The sequence below is a fragment of the Hemicordylus capensis genome, chromosome 5 (assembly GCF_027244095.1).
Source record: "Hemicordylus capensis ecotype Gifberg chromosome 5, rHemCap1.1.pri, whole genome shotgun sequence".
Taxonomy (NCBI): Eukaryota; Metazoa; Chordata; class Lepidosauria; order Squamata; family Cordylidae; genus Hemicordylus; species Hemicordylus capensis.
This window is the reverse complement of record NC_069661.1, coordinates 136,270,958-136,293,965: the sequence shown is the minus strand read 5'-3', so window position 1 is coordinate 136,293,965 and position 23,008 is coordinate 136,270,958. Positions and strand designations below refer to the sequence as shown.

The window sequence follows — 23,008 nt, the reverse complement described above, 5'->3', positions numbered from 1 at the left end:
GAAGCCAACAATACTGGCGCATTCAAAGTTGAAACCAGGCACAAGCCTTGGGCATCAATGGAGGTTGTGTTGGCATCGATGGAGCTTCTTAGTGTTGATCAGGTGGTGTCGATGCCAAGGAAGTGACTAGTGTTCGGACTGGGGACAAGGACCATGCCCTTGACATCGACAGTCTCAGTATTGATGGGCAGTCTACACTGAACGGTTCCGCCTGCCCCAGTATCTCCGAAGTTTGCCTTGTCCCATTCCTTGACGTTGAAGGTCTCGACATCAAGCGGTGGTAGGCATCGAGGGAGGTTGTCAACCTCGTAGATTTTAAGAACATAAGAACAGCCCTGCTGGATCAGGCCAAGGTCCATTTAGTCCAGCATCCTGTTTCACACAGTGGCCCACCACTACAGGCAGGAGTTGAGGGCATGCCGTCTCTCCTGCTGTTACCACCCTGCAAATGGTACTCAGAGACATCCTGCTTTTGAGGCTGGAGATGCCCTATAGCCCTCTGACTAGTAGCCGTTGATAGACCTCTCCTCCATGGAGTTATCCAAACCTCTGTCGAGGTTTTGACGGAAGGCTCAACCAACCAGATGGAGACAGTGTCTTCTCCCCTGAAGTCTATGGTCTTAGCTTTCTTCAGTAGTGGAGATGATGAAGGACCATTCGATCTCAACTGCTTTTCCTTAGACTTCAAAGTACCCGATGTTGATTCTCATGACATTGAGGGGGGCTTCGGGCTTTTGAAGGTAGCTGATGCTGAGGTTGATGCCGAAGGCTTCGATTGTCTTGAGGGGGGATGCTTCTATGTTGATGTGGAGTCTTTAGATGTTGACGAAGTCAAAGGATGGGGTTTGCCCGACATCGACGGGCTCAATACTTCAACTTAAATAGCAGCACGAAGCCACAGAGCCCAATTCTTGCGTGTATGTTTAGAAAAAGATAAATATATTTTGTAGGAGGAGAGGTTGTGCTCCTCGCCCAGGCAAATAAGACACAGATCTTATGGAGGTCCTTCGGGGGAAGCTTGGCATTACAGCCCTGACACCTCTTAAAACTCCGTTTCTCCTCAGCCATTTCAGGGTTGTCCTATAATCTTAGTCAAAGTCTGCTCCAAGGTCGAACTAATGCCAAAGTCGGCCATTCCAAAGTCAATAATTTCTGAAAATAACTTTTTGTTTGTTCGTTCAAAGGAGATGAACTCACAAAGAAGAACTTATCTGATGAGGAGTGATAACCTGAGGTCTGAACGCAATGGTGGTTGGAAAAGAACTGAAGAACAGGGAACCCGGCCCGCCTTAAACAGCACGCTGAAGGTGTGGAGGTGGGGCTCAGTCACCCCAAAGAGCTGCAGCATTCTACCGCAAGGGTCCTGAGCAGGCGCAGTAGTGTATGTATGTATGTATGTATTTAATACATTTCTATACCACCCAAAACACAAGTTCTCTGGGCGGTTCACAAAACAATAAAAACAGCCAATAAAAGATTAACACATTTCAACAATTAAAATTAAAAAGTTAAAACTATTAAAACACAATTAAAACAGTATCTAATTAGAAGCCTGGGTGAACAAATGTGTCTTGACTGACTTTTTAAAAGTTGAAAGAGATGGGGAGGCTCTTATTTCAGCAGGAAGTGTGTTCTAAAGCCTCAGAGCAGCAATGGAGAAGGCTCGTCCCCGAGGAGCCACCAGACGAGCCGGTGGCAACTGCAGACGAACCTCTCCAGATGATCTCAATGGGTGGTGTGGTTCATAGCGAAGAAGACGTTCTCTTAAATACCCAGGGCCCAAGCTGTTTAGGGCTTTAGAAGTTATAACCAAAACCTTGTACTCTGCCCGGAAACTTACCGGCAACCAGTGTATATGTTTTAAGATAGGAGTGATATGGTCTCTCTGAGATGACCCAGAGACCAATCTGTCCACTGTATTTTGGACTAACTGCAGTTTCCAGACTATGTACAAAGGCAGCCCCACATAGAGCACATAGCAGTAGTCAAGTCTGGAGGTAACCAGCAGTTCTGAGGCCATTTATCTCAAGAAATGGACGCAGCTGGCATATCTTTATTTTTTAATTAAATTTTTATTAATTTTAACAATAATCATTCACAACACAGTAAACAAATATGGACTTCCCGCTCACACCTCCTCGTGAATCACCAACTATATAATTAACCCTTGCTATAATAATAATTCAAAACATAGATTTAAACCTTACAAACACAATTCTGATCTACTCAACCTGCTAATATTACTAAATTTCAAACCCTGTTGTAAAATCAATATTAGAAATATAGTTCTTTAAATACAATAAGAATGGTTTCCAATCTTCTTTAAAACATTCTAAATTTTGATCTCTTATCAGTACTGTAAGTTTTGCCATCTCTGCATATTCCAAAATTTTTATCAGCCAATCTTCTTTTGAAGGCAGTTCATTGCTCTTCCATTTCTGTGCATATATTATTCTGGCCGACGTGGTAGCGTACATAAAGAATGTTAAATTAGTTGTAGAAAACACTCCTTGTGTTATTCCCAGCAGGAAGGATTCTGGCTTCTTAGGAAATGTCATTTTAAATATTTTCTTTAACTCATTATATATCATGTCCCAAAATGCTTTAGCCTTCCTACAAGTCCACCACATATGGAAAAAGGTTCCTTCAGAGTATCCACATTTCCAACATTTGTTTGAAACATTTTTATACATTAATGCCAGTTTTTTTGGTGTTAAATACCACCTATACATCATTTTATAATAATTTTCTTTTAAAACATAACATGCAGTGAACTTTAAATCAGTTTTCCATAATTTTTCCCAGGCTGCCATTTCTATATTGCACCCCACATCTTGAGCCCATTTTACCATAGTCGTTTTAACCACTTCATCTCGTCTCCTCCAAAAGCAAGAGCTTATACATTTTGGAAACTAATTTTTCATCATTTTCACACAGCTCTTTCTCAAACCTCGAGATCTGATCCTCAAATCCAACTTTAAGATCCTTCTTATAAACTTCATTCAGCTGATGGTACTGAAACCAATCACTAACCAAATTTTGTACTTCAATTAGACTTTTAAACTTACAGTCTTTTTCTTGAAAATATAACAAATCCCTATAGGTACCCCATTGCGATTGGATATTTACCTCTTTACGTGCTAAAGCTTAAATCGGAGATAGCCATAAGGGAGTTTTAGGTTCAAGCCATTTTTTGTATTTTACCCATACCCTCATTAGACTCCTTCTTACATAGTGATTCAGAAAATATTTATGTATTTTACTTTTTTCATACCACAAATATGAATGCCATCCAAACCTTCTGTCAAATCCTTCCAAATCAAGTATTCTAGGATTTCTTAATGTTATCCATTCTTTTAACCACGTCAAACAAACAGCATCAAAATACAACCTTAAGTCTGGTAGGGCAAGACCACCTCTTTCCTTTGCATCTGTTAAATTCTTAAAATTAATTCTTGGTCTTTTCCCTTGCCAAACAAATTTAGTTATATCCTTCTGCCATTGCTTAAAACAAGTTAAGGTATTGATTATAGGAATAGTCTGAAAGAGAAATAACATTTTAGGCAAGACGTTCATTTTCACCACTGAGATTCTTCCCATTAAAGACAAATTCATATTAGCCCATCTTTGTAAATCAGTTTTCACTGTATTCCATATTTTAGTATAATTATTTGAGAACAACAAAGAATTATTATTTGTCAGCCAAACCCCCAGATATTTAAATTTTCTTCTCCACTTTCAACTCACTTATTTCAAAAAATCTATCCTTAGATTTCTGATCCATATTTTTGGTCAAGACCTTCGTTTTAGTCTTGTTTATATAAAACCCAGACAATTGGCCAAATTATTGTATTTTTTCCAAGAGTCCTCCAATCTTATCCAGTGGATTTTCTAAAAAGAACACATCATCCGCAAAGGCTCTTAGTTTATACTCTTGTTTCCCAATTTTCGGGCCTTGTAATTGGTCATCTTCTCTAATATTTCTACAGAGCACTTCTAAGACTAATATAAAAAGCAATGGGGAAAGTGGACATCCTTGTCTAGTCCCCTTTTGTATTTTACAATTCTCTGATAATTCCCCATTTACAATAATCTTAGCATATTGATCCGAATAAATTGTCTTGATAGCCCTAATAAAATTGTTGCCAATGCCCATTGCATCCAATAACCTCCACATAAAGTGCCAAGAAATGTTATCAAAAGCCTTCTCTGCATCCAGAAAAATCATCGCCATCTGTTTGTCATTATGTTTTTCATAATACTCCAATATATTCAAAACTGTTCTCACATTATCTCTTAATTGTCTCTTTGGCAAAAAGCCAGCTTGATCCTCATGAATAAAAAGCCTTAATATGGTCTTCATTCTTCTTGCCAGAATAGCGGCAAAAAGTTTATAATCATTATTTAAAAGTGAAATTGGCCTGTAGTTTTTAACTTGCATTAAATCTTGATCCGGTTTGGGGATTACTGCAATATTTGCATACTTCCAAGAATCCGGCATAATTCCTCTTTGCAAAATATCATTCATAGTCCATTGCAAAGGCTGTAAAATTTGATCTTTAAATGATTTGTAGTACAAAGCTGACAATCCATCAGGTCCTGGCGCCTTATTGGGCTTGCTTTGATTTATTGCTTCAGTTACTTCCATTATTGTTATCGGAGCATTCATAATTTCTATGTGTTCCTTAGAAAGTTTTGGAATGTTTTTGGTCTTAAGAAAGTGCTCAATTTTTGTATCTTCAACTATGTTTCCTTTATATAAATCTGAATAGTATTTTTAAAATTCTCCTCTTATTTCCTTACCATCATAAGAAAGCCCATTTTTGGTAAGTATTTTAGATATGTAATTATTTTTTTTCTCAGATCTAATTTGCCAAGCCAACAACTTGCCTGGTTTATTTGCAAACTCAAATGACCTTTGTTTGACATATTTTAAGTTCCGTTCCACTTCATTTGCTACTAACATAGAAAGTTGTTGTTGGAGCATTTTGATAGCTTGAGTAATCGTCTTCTTATCTTTAGTCCATAATAATTCTCTTTCCTTTTTAGAAATCTGCATCAGTAATGTCTCTTTTTCTAATCCTCTTTGCTTTTTAAAGTATGCATTTTGCTGTATAAAGAAACCTCTCATAACCGCTTTACCTGCATCCCAAATTGTTTTATTGTCCATTCCTTGATTTAAATTCAATTCAAAATAGTCCTTTAGCTTCTTTTTACCTTTCTCCACAACATCTGATTTTTTCAGCAGATATTCATTCAATCTCCAACGAAATGAAACCATTCCTTTCTTCTTCCATGTAAAACAAATTGGATTATGATCTGAAAAAGTCCTGGGTAAAATATCCATTCTTTTTATACATGGCGTAATAGATTTTGATGCCCAAACCATATCAATCCTTGAGTGAGATTGATATCTTCCAGAGAAGTAAGTATATTCTTTTGCATTTGAATTTTTAATTCTCCACAAATCATATAGATCCATATGTTCTGCTAAATCAAAAAATGCTTTAGGGAGCTTGCCTTGTAGGTTCCTTTCAGATATATCAGATTTTCTATCCAAAGCTGTAGATACAACACCATTAAAGTCTCCCAATATAATCAAATTAATAATCGATAACTCAGCCATCTTCTGCTCCAGATACAGGTGAAACTTGAAAAATTAGAATATCGTGCAAAAGTTCATTAATTTCAGTAATGCAAATTAAAAGGTGAAACTGATATATGAGATAGACGCATTACATGCAAAGCGAGATAAGTCAAGCCTTAATTTGTTATAGTTGTGATGATCATGGCGTACAGCTCATGAGAACCCCAAATCCACAATCCCAGAAAATTAGAATATTACATGAAACCAATAAAACAAGGATTGTAAATAGAACAATATCGGACCTCTGAAAAGTATAAGCATGCATATGTATTCAGTACTTGGTTTGGGCCCCTTTTGCAGCAATTACTGCCTCAATGCGGCGTGGCATGGATGCTATCAGCCTGTGGCACTGCTGAGGTGTTATGGAAGACCAGGATGCTTCAATAGTGGCCTTCAGCTCTTCTGCATTGTTTGGTCTCATGTCTCTCATCCTTCTCTTGGCAATGCCCCATAGATTCTCTATGGGGTTCAGGTCAGGCGAGTTTGCTGGCCAATCAAGCACAGTAATCCCATGGTCATTGAACCAGGTTTTGGTACTTTTGGCAGTGTGGGCAGGTGCCAAGTCCTGCTGGAAAATGAAGTCAGCATCCCCATACAGCTTGTCTGCGGAAGGAAGCATGAAGTGCTCCAAAATCTCCTGATAGACGGCTGCGTTGACCCTGGACTTAATGAAGCACAGTCGACCAACACCAGCAGATGACATGGCTCCCCAAATAACACAGACTGTGGAAACTTCACACTGGACTTCAAGCATCTTGCATTGTGTGCCTCTCCATTCTTCCTCCAGACTCTGGGTCCTTAGTTTCCAAATGAGATGCAAAAGTTGCTCTCATCAGAAAAGAGGACTTTGGACCACTGAGCAACAGACCAGTTCTTTTTTTCTTGAGCCCAGGTAAGATGCTTCTGATGTTGTTTGTTGTTCAGGAGCGGCTTGACAAGAGGAATACGACATTTGAAGCCCATATCCAGGATCCGTCTCTGTGTGGTGGCTCTTGATGCACTAACTCCAGCCTCAGTCCACTCCTTGTGAAAGTCCCCAACACTTTTGAATGGCCTTTTCCTGACAATCCTCTCCAGGCTGCGGTCATCCCTGCTGCTTGTGCACCTTTTTCTTCCACACTTTTCCCTTCCACATAACTTTCTATTAATGTGCTTTGATACAGCACTTTGGGAACATCCAACTTCTTTTGCAATTACCTTTTGAGGCTTTCCCTCCTTATGGAGGGTGTCAATGATGGTTTTCTGCACAACTGTCAAGTCAGCAGTCTTTCCCATGATTGTGATTCCTAATGAACCAGACTGAGAGACCATTTAAAGGCTCAGGAACCCTTTGCAGGTGTTATGGCTTGATTAGCTGATTGGAGTGGGACACCTGGAGCCTAGACTGTTGAACCTTTTCACAATATTCTAATTTTCTGGGATTGTGGATTTGGGGTTCTCATGAGCTGTACACCATGACCATCACAATTATAACAAATTAAGGCTTGACTTATCTCGCTTTGCATGTAATGCGTCTATCTCATATATCAGTTTCACCTTTTAATTTGCATTACTGAAATTAATGAACTTTTGCACGATATTCTAATTTTTCGAGTTTCACCTGTAATTATAAAATTCAACTTTCTTTTCGTTAGGTGCATAAATTCCAATTATCACCATTTTAATTCCAGAAATTAAAGTTTCCAAGGCTAGTAGCCTACCTTCTTTGTCTTTAAAAATCAACTTGGGTTCAAATTGTTGTTTAACATAAAATACTACCCCTCTTTTTTTTTCTTCAAGATAGCATTCATTCAAATGCTACACACTTCTTCAGTCTTAGTTCCGCTCAGTAAAAACACTCACTGGTTGCAAGAACAGGTCAAAAAGCATCCCAGATCATATTGGTGTGGCACACAGTTGCCAAAAACATGGATGTAAGAAATTACAAACAGACCTTAAAAAGGTTAGATTAGACGGTTAGACAAACCCGTCAGCGACTCACGAGTAGACCCCAGCTGCCAGACATGTGAATAGACCCCGGTTGGTTTACTCATGAGTAGACCACGCGCGGCTTACTCGCGAGTAGACCATGCTTGGCTGACTCATGAGTAGACCACACTCGGTTTACTTGTGAGTAGACCACGCTAGACATACTGTTTAGTAGACCCGGGTTGGCTTACTCTCGAGTAGACCATGCTTGGCTGTCTCGTGAATAGACCACACTTTGTTTACTCATGAGTAGAGCACGCTAGGTGTACTGGTTAGTAGACCCGGGTTGGCTTACTCGTGAGTAGACCCCCATCGGCTCATTCGTGCAATGTGCAAGCTTACACGTGGTTATAAAAGTAGTAGTTTCTGCACATATGAGGCATGTTGCACCAGAGGAAAAGCCTGCTTTCCTCGGCTTAAAAATCAGCTCGGACAAGCTTGCGAAATGCAAAGAACAAGATAGCATTCATTCAAATGCTACACACTTCAGTCTTAGTTCCGCTCAGTAAAAACACTCACTGGTTGCAAGAACAGGTCAAAAAGCAGCCCAGATCATTTTGGGGTGGCACACAGTTGCCAAAAACATGGATGTAAGAAATTACAAACAGACCTTAAAAAGGTTAGATTAGACGGTTAGACAAACCCGTCACTGACTCACGAGTAGACCCCAGCTGCCATACATGCGAATAGACCCCGGTTGGTTTACTCATGAGTAGACCACGTTCGGCTTACTCGCGAGTAGACCATGCTTGGCTGACTCGTGAATAGACCACACTCGGTTTACTCGTGAGTAGACCACGCTAGGCGTACTGGTTAGTAGACCCGGGTTGGCTTACTCGTGAGTAGACCCCGTCGGCTCATTTGTGCAATGTGCAAGCTTACACGTGGTGATAAAAGGCTTAGTTTCTGCACATTTGAGGCATGTTGCACCAGAGGAAAAGCCTCCTTTCCTTGGCTTAAAAATCAGCTCGGATAAGCTTGCAAAATGCAAAGAACAAGATAGCATTCATTCAAATGCTAAGCAACAGAGGAAAAGCCTGCTTTCCTCGGCTTAAAAATCAGCTCTGATAAGCTTGCAAAATGCAAAGAACAAGATAGCATTCATTCAAATGCTACACACTTCTTCAGTCTTAGTTCCGCTCAGTAAAAACACTCACTGGTTGCAAGAACAGGTCAAAAAGCAGCCCAGATCATATTGGGGTGGCGCACAGTTGCCAAAAACATGGATGTAAGAAAATACAAAAAGACCTTTAAAAGGTTAGATTAGACGGTTAAACAAACCCGTCAGCGACTCACGAGTAGACCCCAGCTGCCATACATGCGAATAGACCCCGGTTGGTTTAATCATGAGTAGACCACGCTCGGCTTACTCGTGAGTAGACCATGCTTGGCTGACTCGTGAATAGACCACACTCGGTTTACTCGTGAGTAGACCACGCTAGGCGTACTGGTTAGTAGACCCGGGTTGGCTTACTCGTGAGTAGACCCCGTCGGCTCATTCGTGCAATGTGCAAGCTTACACGTGGTGATAAAAGGCTTAGTTTCTGCACATATGAGGCATCTTGCCCCAGAGGAAAAGCCTGCTTTCCTTGGCTTAAAAATCAGCTCGGATAAGCTTGCAAAAATTTTCGCCAAAATTCTTGTGCTTTAAGGAGCTCTGTAAATCTATTCTTCTTGCCCTTTTAAAAAAAGAAGACTCCCTCAGGTATTTCCCACCTAAAACGTATTCCATTGGCATTCAAAGCATCTGTCAAAAATTTGTAATCCTTACGTTTCCTTAAAATTCTGGATGGTATTTCTTTCAAAATTTTTATCTGCTGAGTTTCATTGGTAAGGGCTTTAACAAAATGGGCTTGAAGAATCCGTTCAGTGATTGATTTTGAATTGAATTGTACCAAACAATCCCTAGCTAATTTATTTCTTGTGGCAAATTCCGAATTTAAATGAAAAGCTGCATGAATCTGCACATCCATCTCTTCACATGGAATTCCCAAAAGTAATGCAAGCTCCTCCCCAAGCAATCCTTTAATATTTTGACCAGCTTTTTCTGGAATACCTCTAAACCTTAAAAATCTCTCTTTTTGTCTAAGTTCCAGCAGTGCCATTTGATCTAATAATTTTTCCTTGTCATCTCTTAGTGACCCCACGTCATGCTCCAGAGTATCAACCCTTGTTTTAAATTCTTTTTTGTCTTGTGCTAATTTCTTGACTGTTTCCTCAATATTTGATGTTCTATCATTTAGTGTTTGTGTATCTTGTCTAATTTGTTGTATATCCTGTTTCATTTGTAACAAATCACAACTGACTTGTTGAAGGGTGGTTGTATTGGTTTCCAGTAGTTGTTTCATGGCTAATAATGTCTGATTCAAATCTGTAGGCATTTTTGCTTCCCCCAAACCTGGATTTGGAAGAGAAAGTTTCCTAGGCTGTAATTGAGTTTGTATCTGACTTTGTTGTGGTTTTCTTTGCATTGTCCTTTTTTTCTCTCCCCCCCACCTTCGTAATATAGAGGGGGGGAACAGAACACTTTCCAGCAGCCTCACAACAGGGTTTAGTGTCCTTGATCTCAAGAGAGAAAGTAAAAGCCTGTGTTATTTTCCAAATAGGATCAGTTCCACACCACAACTCATATATCTTATCACTGCCAGTTGAATTTTCTCACGGTAGAGTGGAACGCCTCCTTCCTTTAATTGGCTGATTTAATAATAGACATATTGAATAGCAAACTCCTTAATACGGCTGGAGATTGGGCTATGGAAATTGGAGACCAGGGCCTGGCTGCTCATAATCCTGTATTGGATTAAGACTTATCTTTACCCGGCAGGACTTATACCTCATCTCCTTGCCGCTACCCCACAACCCCGTTGGTGTATGATGGTTGAGGAAAGACTCCGGAAGATGGGCTTCTGCCCAGTACAATTGTTAGAACAGGGTGAGTCAACAGCAAGATCCCTAGTCAAACAAAGGCTTAGGGACATAAATTTCCAGGAGGAAAGGGCCTCCATAAATAGGCCGCTACAATTCCTAAGCACTAAGAAAGACTGGGTCACAGCCTCTTATTTCTATACAATCTATTCACCAAAGCTGCGCTGGGCGTTTACAAGAGCTCGCTTGAATGCTTTACCCTCAGCGATGCTAGTAGGGAAATTTGAGATAAAACCCTATGAGGAGAGACTATGCCTTTGCGGAGCCGCTCCCGAAACACTGACGCATTTACTGTTACACTGCCCACTTTATACAGATGAAAGAGATTTTTTTATCTCAGTATCTGAAAGATCTCCAAAGCCACTCAGTGGAGACAATTCTTATATGCTTATTAGAAGACAGGGACCCAACAATATCCCTGGCGGTTGCTAAATTTTGTTACACATTGACCAAACTAAGAGAAGCTAGAGCACAGCAATTGGTTACTGTCAAAGATTCCTGATTTTATATATTTGATGACATTTTAGACTTCGTTTCCATTATTTTCTTTTTACTGTGTATATTCTGCGTATATTGATGTTTGATCTAAGATCGTAAATAAACAACAACAACAGCAAACAGCAAAACGCTTCTTCCATAAACTTTCTCTAACAGCAGTAAAGAGGGGGAAAAATAGTAATTCCCACTAATATACTTTCTTCTTTTTTTTTAAGCTTTAAAACATTTAAACATCAGTTCAGTTCTTGAATTCCAGCATTTAGTAAGAAGATTGAGTTTCCTTCAATTTATAGTCAGAAGACTTACAGCAACAGCTTGAGTTCTGTGAGTTCTGTGATGTCTTTCCAACAAAAGCAGGGGAAATTCCAGCAAGTTATCCTTAATCACGCTGAGAGGTGAGCTTCTTGAACTTTAATTAATTAAATCCAAACCGTAGAGATTAGATGCCAACCGGCTTCAGTCAAAAAGATTTCTGGTGAAGGAGTGAGCTTGTTGTCTCCCAGCCCCCACCGCTCAACTTAAAACAGAACTGCGTTCTTCAACACAGCTCTAAATTAAGGAGCCGGCTCAGGGGAAATCTGTGGGCTATCTTGGTCCAAACCCTTTAATCCAGGGTGGCGTGGGGGAGTTATGAAGTCTCAAAACCCTCTTAAATTACTCCTCCTCGGTCTCCCCTGTCGGGAAGCGTGCAGCCTCGTTAGCAATCCAACCAGAAGTCCTACGCAGCTGGCATATCAGCCAAAGCTGATAAAAGGCACCTCTGGCCACTGACTCAAAATAATCGCCCGAGTTCCGACCTCGCACAGTAAGTACCTCCGTCTTGTCTGGATTCAGTCTTAGCTTGTTACCTCTCATCCAGCCCATCACTGTCTCCAGGCAGGCATTTAGGGAGGTTATGCCTTCTCCTGATGACGTTAACATGGAGAAATAGATTTGGGTGTCATCAGCATACTGATAACACCTTGCACCAATCTCCTGATGATCTCTCAACGGATCTGGATCCAGATCCGGGACTTCTCCCCACCTCAGATCCCAGGAAGCACGTGGGGGAAAACAACAACAAGCATGCCAGCAGGTAGCAGGCAGGGAAAGAGAAAAGGACTGTTGGACATTGGAAAATGAGTAAGTGAAGAACCCAATGAGTAAGTGAAGAACCCAGTGAGCCAGCATTGTGTAGTGGTTAGAGTGCTGGACTAGAACCGGGGAGACCCGAGTTCAAATCCCCATTCAGCTATGTTACTTGCTGGGTGACTCTGGGCCAGTCACTCTTCTCTCTCAGCCTAACCTACTTCACAAGGTTGTTGGGAGGTGAAACCTAAGTATGTAGTACACCGCTCTGGGCTCCTTGGAGGAAGAGCGGGATATAAAGTGTAATGAATGAATGAATAAACAGGCACGAAGTGCCTGTTGCTCCTTGCCCCTTAACAAGCACCTGCTGGCTTTGACTCCAATGCAACTTCCAAACCGCGTGGAGGCTGAAACCAGCAAGAGAGGGTGAGGGGGCTCCCCAAGGGATAGGGAGCTCCCCTTCATTCTCACTTCATCCTGTCTCGTTTCTTCCCCTCTTTCTGTGTTGCTCTCCTAAGGCTACAGTTCCAGCCAGCCCCCTTCCTCCAGAAAGCACTTTCCTTCTCCAATGTATCTTTGTCAGGACAGAAAGCACATGCTTCCTTCTCTCCAAGAATCAAAGGCATTTGGAGTCAGAGTATTAGTTTAAAAAGGTGGGGATGTTAGCCTCAGCCAATGGTTCACTCCATTGCTTCTGCTGTGCATGGGGCAAATGGTGGGAGAGCAAGCTGGAGCAACTGAGAGAAACTCTGCCTAAGTCTGACTTCCCGGCTTTTCAAACCAATGTGCTGCTGCTTACTTGCATAGCCTTTGGTTCTTGGAGAGAAGGAAGTGTGTGCCTTTGGAGGAATGTAGGCAGCCATCTGAATTTGGGGCTAGCTAAAGTTTACTGTAAATTAATCAGCTATATGCAATTAACTAATGATAACCACCTATTGCTTTTTCTGGAGCTGGCATGGCAAAGTTCCAGCAGCAGAAGCAGAATATGCAATGGGATTGGGGGAAGGATTGGAGGGGTAAGCCGTAGCTGCTGGAAGAGCAAATGGGATGGTACTGGTCAGTTCTGCTTTAACATCAGTCTTGGGTAGGAAAGAGAGTGATGTAAACAAAAGCCCTGTTTTAGCTGCTTGGGTTGGGTTCAGTGTTTTCTCTTTTTGGGGGGAGGGGTGGCATGGAGGTCCTATGGTCATACTGTATAAGGATTTTTCAGCCAGTCTCCTTCCCCACGTGCATGACCCTTTAGTATCTCCAGTGCACACCATTAATCTCTTTTCTTATTTCCAAACACAAGTTGTGTTGCATGCTACTTTGGCATTTGGGTTTCTCCTTCTTGGGGCAGGAAGGGTAGTGGTGGAGGGAGCAATTTTCATTTTCTGTTACCCAAACTAAGCAGCTTGGTACTTTTTTATTTTTAAATCCCTTCACTGTTTCATTTCTTGTGCAACGTATTTTCTGCTCTCTTTACTTACCCTCTCTTCTTGTTCCTCGTGGCTAAACCTCAAATTACTTTGAGAGTCTGCACTTAAGGGGAAAGTACTCTGCATATGCAGAAAACTACTTAATGAATTTCTGTTTAAACAGAAAGTGTATCAATTTGCCGTTGATACACTTACTGAAACTGGTCTGGTAAACTACTGCTGTCCCTCAGTGTTTCTCATAGTAAAATGGGATCAATGTCCTTTAAATTATATAAATGTTATATAGCACATGTGCCTTAGATGAATCTGACTTGACATGCAGCTTGCCTTATTGCTTTTGTCATCCAGAACCATCTGCATGGTAAAGGAACTTTTAGTTCCTGCTTTCTACCTATAGCACATAGTGGTCTGAATTGTATTGGTCCTATCACTGTCTGTCAGGGCATACCTCTGGGCTGCAGACTTTGCCCCAGACATTCATGCACAGGATTGTCCCTATTTTCATCTATGAAAATTTAAGGAGTATATGAAAAGGCACAGTATTAACATAACAAATAGACAATAACGTTAAACCAAAGCCACATTCAAAGAAATTATTTTTTTATCCAAACACAAATGGCTAACAGTACATAGTAAACAGCAGATTTTCAAGAAAGCAAAATAGCCAAAGGCCACATCCTACAAGATTCACTTAAGAGGTTCCTTGCATGCAGAGCTGATGGTAAGATTGGGACTTCTTTAGTTAGAGAAATAATACTGATTGCTTCCTCTCAAGATGCTGATATCTGAGCTAAATGAGGCAAGCATCAATATATTAATAAGTTATCATCATCTTAATCCAATTTTATTAAATTGACATTTGCAATGTGAACTGCATCACAATATACATTTGACATATGCATCACAATATACATTTTACAAACGTGTGTGTGTAAGCGCGCACGCACACACGCTTACCAGTAGAAGTTCCAGTCCTCATGTTCTGACACCTGGATCCAGCCTCTCTTTTCAAAGTTGTTTATTAGCACGGATTTCTCTATGTCAGTTACCCATTTTACTTTTCCGGCCATTATCCTAATGGAAATAAAGTAAAAACATAAGAACTGCCCTGCTGGATCAGACCCAAGCCTATATAGTCTAGCATCCTGTTTCACAGTAGCCCACCAGATGCCTCTGAGAAGCCCACAGGCAAGAGGTGAGGGCATGTCCCCACTCCTGCTGTTGCTCCCCTGCAACTGGTATTTAAAGGCATTTTGCTTCTGTGGCTAAAGATGGCTCACACTAGTAGCCAATGATAGACCTGTCCTCCATGAATCTATCCAAGCCCCTTTTAATCCAAGCTAGTGGCCACACTGCATGTCAGAGAATTCCATAGATTAATTATGCACTGTGTAAAGAAGTAGTTCCTTTTGATGTGAATTCGGTTCGTCCTGGGTCCGCCTTTTTGCCAATCAAACAGACTCAGCGGGAATCAATTAGAGGCATTTTATTGCACTGCAGTTGCAACAGGTAATCAGTGGGCTTTGGCACTACACTGAATACAAATTGGTTATAGGTGCATCTTACATTTATACAGACAATCTGAATGATGCTGACACCCTAGACATAGTATACGTGGCAATAAAATGGTGGACTAAGTATCTAGTACGCATGCGAATGATTCATTGTTCATCTGGGGATTACTCCTTATTTGGTTACATCCTGTTTTCTAAACTGTCAGCAAAGAACAGTGAGAATCCTGTGAGAACCAAGTTTCTCTAGATACAATTTAGTGGAGAGAGATGATAACATTGATCATGAGAGGCAGTAATGTCCCTGAGCTCAGCTGGGGTTACTTTGAGTTAGAATGTGGTATTCTGGGCAAACATGGAGTTTCTTTGGTTTTCTAAACACATCACTTTTGTTTGTCCTCATAGGTGGAACAGGGAGGGCAGCCAGGGCACGTGCCCTAGGCGCCACTGAGGAGGGGGCACCACGCCAGTTCCTACCACCCCCACCCCATTGCCCACCCGCCCAGCCCCAGGGCCCCTCAGCCACTTGCCATCCTGCTTGCCTTGCCTCCAGCTCCAGCCTAGGATCGGTAAGGCCTAGGATCTGAGTGGCTTGCAAACTGCACAGCTCTTCTCTCCTCGCCTCTCTGCTGATCGGTGGGTGGGCAAGGCTTCCAGAGAAGCCTCTGAGTAGGCCTCCCTGAAGCCTGAACTCGGCAGGCCCCTAGCAAGCAAGGAGGCAGGCAGAGTTCTCTGCAGCAGACCCTCTGCCCAGACCATCCAGCACAGCTTTTGTAAGGTAGACTATAAATTCCTTTTTGTGGTTAACCCCCCCCCCCACGCATCCAGGGTATATAGGGATCTGCTTGCCATAGGGCTTTGATATGGGGTGTGTGGGGGAGACTGAGAAGCCTCTGAATATTTAATTTAAAACAGATTGAAAAATTTGCTGGCTTTAAAAACAAAAACTATCTAAAAAGGCCTATAAGTGGCTTGTTTCATAGCAGAAAATTACAAAAACTTCTGGAACAAATATTCATTCATTTATTCATTCATTCATAAATGCACTTATGTTCACGTTGTTTTGCAACCCAGAAGGTCTGAGTGAGAACTGTAAAGCATGTGTTGTGCTTTTATTTTATTTTTCTTGTGTGTGAACTGTTCTCCAATAACTTGCAGGGACTTCAGGGTAAATCTGGACAACATGTGAATGCAGCACCTCCATTCCAGAGGATATGTGTTAAAGGGCTTTAAAAGCCTCATGTGAAAAACTTCCTGGAATCAATCTTTACTGAATTTGTTCAGAATTCTGAGTAAACAAACATAGGCTCAACGTGCATGGTTGAGAGTCTCCTTTGTTAATCTGCAGTGAGGGGGCCATTTTAATAATTAGCGTTGCTAGTGTGTTCTAGGCATTAAAAGTAGCACAAATATATAGTACTCAATGTATATCACTATATATTGTGAAGTGTGCGTGTGTGTATTCAGTGAAATGTATTTCCAGGCAGCATACTTATTTTGAAATATCAAATCCTTGGGGGCCTGGGGTGTGTGAAGGCCCTGGACTTTGAGGGGCTGGGGGCCCATTTTAAAATCTCATCTTGGCCCATTCCAACCTTGCTATGCCCCTGGCGGTCACCACACATGGTTTTCTGCAGAACACCTGCACAGAAGAAACTTCCATGTAGAAAATATATCTCTTGTAAATTGACCCTGAATTTTCCATCCATGACTGGGATATCTGAGAGTTAGAGTCAATAATAAAAGAACAGCACACTGCTAGTGACAGGAAGAGGGAAATTACAATGATTTCCTAGTCTGGCAGGGGCTGGTTTTGGCCCTGGCAGAACTTGGCTGTCTGCTCCTGTTGCAAATTCCTCTGTCTAGTGTGGCAAACTAATGCATCCTCCTTCCTCCTAGTGCCAAAGTAAGCACTAGTGTGGTGAATGCACATATATCCCATCATGAGCCAACAGTCATCACAAGACAAAGGCTGGCAGGAATCATTCACTGGTTTATAGACACACACACACCCCACCACCTTCTTCTTTTGCTAGCGGCTATTTGGGCAGGTGATCCTCTAGGACCAAGTATTTTTTTTTTTTTAAAAGCATGAGATGAGACAGAGAAAATGACACTAGGAATCCAAACATAACTCCTGACTGTTGTTCTAAGCCTTTAACAGAGATGGCTCATGTTTTCAGGTTTTGCTCAAAAACCATGTCTAGCTGGTACAGTGTTCCTTTTAACAGGGATTTCCAGATATTGTTGACTACAAGTCCCATCATTCCTGTTTGGACAGGGGCGCAATTTCAGTGCTTGCCCTAGGCGCTGTTTTCCCTAGATACGCCTCTGTTCGTCCTAAATCTCCTGGCCATCAGTTTCACAGGATAACCTCTGGTTCTAGTGTTACAAGAGAGGGAGAAACTGTCTACTTTCTCTGTCCACTCTCTCTACTCCATGCATAATTTTATATACCTCTATCATATCTCCCCGTAGTCACCTCTTTTCCAGACTAAAAAGCTCCAGAAGCTGTAGCTTTGCCTCATAAGGAAGGTGCTCTAGGCCCCTGATTATCTTGGGGGCCTGTTCTGTACCTTTTCTAGTTCTACAATATCATTCTTAAGATACAGTGACCAAAACTACACGCAGTATTCCAAATCTGGCTACACCATAGATTTTTATAAGGGCATTATATTATTAGCATTTTTATTTTCAATCTCCTTCCTAATGATCCCTAGCACAGAATTTGTCTTTTTCACAGTTGTCATGCACTGAGTAGACACTTTTGGCGAGCTGTCCACCATGACCCCAAGATATCTTTCCTGGTCTGCCACCAACAGCTCAGACCCCATCAGTGTATATATAAAGATTGGGGGGGGGGGTTGCCCCCATATGCATCACTTTACACTTGCTTACATTGAACCACATTTGCCATTTTGTCACCCAGTTTGAAGAGATCCTGTTGGAGCTCTTCATAATCTGTTGTGAATTTTACTGCCTTAAATAGTTTAGTGCCATCAGCAAATTTGGCCACTTTGCTTCTTACCCCAACTTCTAGATCATTTATGAATAAGAGCACTGGCCCCAATACAGATTCCTGGGGGACACTACTTCTTCCTTCCCTCCATTATGAAAACTGTAGTTAGCATGATGAATTTTTTAAAGTACTTTTTATTTTCAATTAATATGTGGTAAATTGCTGTTTTATTTTAGAAGTACTTTAAGTCCTGAATACAAGATATTTCATTTTTGAATCTATAACCAGTATTTTCAAAGGCTGATGCCTCCTTTTTCCTATGTAGAAACTTTAATTTTCCAAGAACACAAATGGAGCATGACACATTGATAATATGTTCGCTTAATAGCAAAAAAAAAAAAAAAAAAAGCAGTGGTAATATTCTTCCAAACAGGAACCAAAAATGCAGTGACTTGCAATAGTATGAACCATGCAAAGATTTAAAAGCCTACTTCCAATGCTTTACATATAAAACCAACTTCTGCATGGAAAAACTAATGTCTCAGGGTAAGGGACGGTGTAGGCTATGCCCCTCTCATTCTAATGGAAAATTATGCTATTCAGATGTAGTTTTTAGAATACTGAACCCCCAGATGAGAGAATATTAATCTTCCCTTGCGGTAATACTTGTAAAAATTACTTATGGTCTTATCTTATACATGCTTACTCAGAAGTAAGTCCCACTGTGCTCACTGGAGTTAGTCCCCAGTCAGTGTATATAGGATTGCAGCTTCAGACATTCCCTCACCTCCTTCAGCACCACCCATGGCCACTCTTCTGCTGAGATCCTTTGGCTTGCATCTCAAGTCTGCTAACACATGGGTGTGTGAGTATGTACATGCATGCACAACAGTATTATTTCTCTTACATTTTGTTATGTAAATAAATAATTTGTTAATGGTTTAAGTGATACACGTTTTTCTGTGCAATCACTGAAATTCTTTCACTCCATAAAGTCTTCTTTATGGAGTGAAAGTGGTTAACCATGCTAACTGGGCAAAGAGGCATCTTTTTAACAGTGACTGTCACCTCCAGTGTTTCTTTTTAGATTGTGAGCCCTTTGGGGACAGGGATCCATTTTATTTATTTATTATTTCTTTGTTTGGAAACTTTTGTTGAAAAGCGGTATATAAATATTTCTTGCTCTTAACTTCTATTTTTGGACCATTTGGAATTCACTGTCTATCCAATACATTATTTCCAAGGATGCAAGCAGACTTACTTACTCCGTGGCTCAATAGGAATCACTCCCAGGTAAATATCCATAGGACTCAGCTGCATGTAATTTAGCATTAGCTGTGGTTAAGGAAGCTTGAACTCAGAATCATTACTATTTCTAAATTAATCTAACTACCAGGGTAAAGTAAAGTTGTGCCGTCAATATAAATGAAATAATAATTGACTCCTGACAACCACAGAACCATGTGGTTTTCTTTGGTAGAAAACAGGTCCTGTTCCAAACATATATACTATAAATATTATTATTATTACATTTATATCCCGCTTTTCCTCCAAGGAGCCCAGAGCGGTGTACTACATACTTAAGTTTCTCTTTCACAACAACCCTGTGAGGTAGGTTAGGCTGAGAGAGAAGTGACTGGCCCAGAGTCACCCAGCTAGTATCATGGCTGAATGGGGATTTGAACTCGGGTCTCCACGGTCCTAGTCCAGCATTCTAACCACTACACCACGCTTATATTATATACACATATAATATAAAAGGTTTAATAAATAAGCAAGTTCTGTTTTGTGTGTGTTTCAAAGGTTCATAGTAAGAACTTATGTGTATTACTGTTACTTGTCTGAACCCCTGGAAGAAATAAAATCAATTTATTTATATAAATTATTTGTATACTGTCTTTTAGGCCAAGGCTTCTCAAAGCAGTTTGCATACATCATTAAGGAAAAATAGAACGATCAGGTTTCTGGCAGTGGCTGCAGGTGGTTCTTAAAGCTACAGCAGGCCCAATATAAATAACTCTCAAGAAACAGCTACCAGGAAGAACATAACAGCAGAGGACAGTTGCAGGGTGGTGTTTCTCTTCCTTCAGGCCACAGATGCAAATCACAGATAAGACATACACTAACAATTCCATATTTAACTGCAGCCTTCACAGAAATATATCACACCTAGATGAAGTTATTATTATTTAAATTAACCAATGTTAAGAATGATTTTTACATATTAAGTTTATTTATCCAAAATCTTCTTTTATTATGAGAGTTAAGATGCTTTCAGTTTTCACTCGTGTTCTAAGAAGCACGGAAATTGCAAGTTAAAATTGCCCATCTTAACTTCTGTGCCATATAAGTAAGCTGCACATACTTAGTTTACAAGCTTTAGAAATGAGGCTCCACTTACCCACACCTTTTCACATGAGTAGACCTCACCTTTAAAGTAGACCTCCAACTAGACTCCTGCAAGATTTTTACTCATGAGCTCTACTTGCAATCAAGTATGTAGAGCCCACACTGACAGGTAACATTGAGGATCTATTCATGAATGTAGTGAGCAGCCTTCCAGCTCTAACAGAGTTAACAGGAAGTGAACCTCTGATTGACAGGCTGGCAACCCTAGGTCTTGACCATTCAGTCAGCCAGGTGAGCGGGTCATGAGGGCTCCTGGGAGAAAGGAGAAGTGGGCCGGGGGACAGAAATATGGAGAATGACCATGCTCTTTCTCTCTCTAGGTGAGTCTGTAGAGTCTTGAGAGACAATTTTGCAGGAGCTTGATCTTGCCAGAGCTTTGGGGAGATTAAGGGGCAGGAAGCCAGGCTGTGGCTTGGAGGTTAGTGTAGGAGAAAGTAAGTTTAGCCAGACTTTGCATTAGCAGTTATTTTACTTTCTGTGTGGTGCTGCGTAATTCCTAAATGCCCTGTTTTTCTGTCAGAGTTAGTATTAAGCAGGCAAAGCTGCAAGTCATCAATTTCCACCTCTCCCCCCCCCCACTTTTTTCACATGCTAATCAGGTGCCTCCATGCCTGATTAGATTTAGGGAGAATATCTGGGATATGTGGATTTTAAACAGTGAGACATGGAACAGTTGGAACTGAAGTTGACGTCTGTATGTTGAAACGTCTGTTCTTTATGGGTATTTTTTTTTTAAATTCATTTAATCTAAGCAATAAAAAGGTATGGAGAGAAGAATCTGGTATAGGAAAGTCAACTAGGTTAATAATTTATGCCAGGGCATAAGTGAGGGGACCCTATTTTGTATACCAGATTTCTGCTATAAACCTGCTATAAAAGTGCACTTATGAACATATCAAGCATGCTCTCATCACCAACAGAAACACTGGCTGACATACTACACGATGTTCTGTCAGCGTTTTAACAAAATGTGTATGCAGTTGCATAATAGTGCTCTTGTGTAAATACACAACACTGCACAAATGGAGTTGCTTTTGGAAATAATGGCCAATCGTCGTGTAACTCCATTTGCGCAAATTTTGTATTTGTGCTCACATTTCTTTGAAAAAGAAGGAATGTTGAGCAGTATGTCAGCCACCACCATTTACACATCTCTAGGATTTGTGGTATGATGGGTGTTTTTTTTAAAAAGGCCTCTCTCTCTCTTTCACACACACAGTGTAAAAATAAAATTAACCATAACTCAAGAGAAGTAAAATACCAGATGGTAATGAAATCAATCTCATATACAACAGGATACTTAGCATGTCTTATCAAGTGCTCAAAGTGTTTCACATCCATTAGTATTAATAGTTTGTGTAGCCCCACCAGTATACATAATTCTTTAGAAAGAAGTCCTTGCCCGAAGGAGCTTACATTGTACATACATTATTTAAAACTGAACGTCTAATCTATAGGGTAACCAGATGCAGAGGAGGCCAGGAAAATGCTTTTAATGGATTGTTAAGACTGCATGATAAGCCAAAAGCTCCCTCCTATACAATCCATTTACGGTACAAAGAACCCGTATTTTCCTCCGTAATATCTTAATCACTCACCCACTTTATACATCCGCCCATAATCGCATGCTTGGCGTGGTGGTGGACCGGTTATCGTCCTATTTCCACGTGCCCAGCGTTGGGATGAGGTCATGCTGCAGAAGCTTTTTTTTTTTTTTAAAAGACACCTTCCTTAAACAAAGGCTTTAAAGGGTGCTGGGGGGGCGGGGGTAGGGAATAGTAGTAACGGGAAGCTCTGCCTCATTCTTTTTTCGAAAAATGATTTAATTCTACGACGGAGAAGGAGAGGAGAAGCCTCAATCGCTTATGCTGCTCTCGCTCCTTTGGAGAAAGAAATTTGCTCTCACCTGACTGTCCCCAACCAAGATTATGGGGATGTTCCCTCTCATTCGGTTGACTTGTCAGTTCTTCCTCCTCACACACTGTGGCTCTCTTCCCGTTGGGCCACCGTGGTTTGCCTTTGCCCCATTATCTTCTCACACCAAGAAGCTCGGCTACTTCATAAGAAGCGCCTGCCGAGAAAAGCAAAGGAGGAGGAGCTAGCGCAGTCATCAACAAAGCCAGGCCGCTTCTCTCCGCGCTTCCGGAATCGCTGCCTGGTAACCGGAGACGCTGCACAGCATACACCAAGGGAGCGAGCGACTGCTCTGTTGAGTTCCCTTCTGCGTGCAAAAATCAGGCATAGATCGGTGATGGTCAGTTGTGAGGCTTGCTTGTTACTAGAAACTCCTCGTAGTCCACTGATGTATTGTTACATTTCTCAAGTGAGAGGGTATATATACCCGGCTGGGCCTCTTAACAGTCTAAAGCACCGCTACTCAGTGTTTGTTTGATTGATTAGGTGCCGTCAAGTCGGTGTCGACTCTTAGCGACCACATGTTAGTGATCTTGAATATGTTTCAAAATTTCAGACCTTCCAGCCTGGTTCAGAGTATGGTCCCGCATCCTGTGCGAGAATCTCAGCAAGCTGCAGGCTTAAGACGGCCCACCCGAAAACAGCCGCGCCGCTGGAGCTCAACTTGCCTTCTGCCCTCTAACCATATGTA

General features: G+C 41.2%; 1 protein-coding gene across 3 annotated transcripts in view; it reads right to left on the bottom strand.

Annotated features, from left to right (window-relative positions):
• The window catches only part of TTLL1 (TTL family tubulin polyglutamylase complex subunit L1), an 87,033-nt gene extending 64,585 nt beyond the window's left edge, over nt 1–22,448 (bottom strand). For 2 of the 3 annotated variants that reach the window (XM_053254883.1, XM_053254885.1), the window contains exons 1-2: nt 22,310–22,448; nt 14,482–14,598 (exon numbers count right to left, since the gene is read on the bottom strand). In XM_053254883.1, the coding sequence (XP_053110858.1) occupies nt 14,482–14,594 (113 nt within the window). In that variant the 5' untranslated portion in view covers nt 14,595–14,598; nt 22,310–22,448. Of the gene's footprint in view, nt 1–14,481; nt 14,599–22,001; nt 22,131–22,309 lie in introns of those variants that run through there. The other variant, XM_053254884.1, reaches the window with a different exon arrangement.
• Between the last annotated feature and the right edge of the window lie 560 nt (nt 22,449–23,008).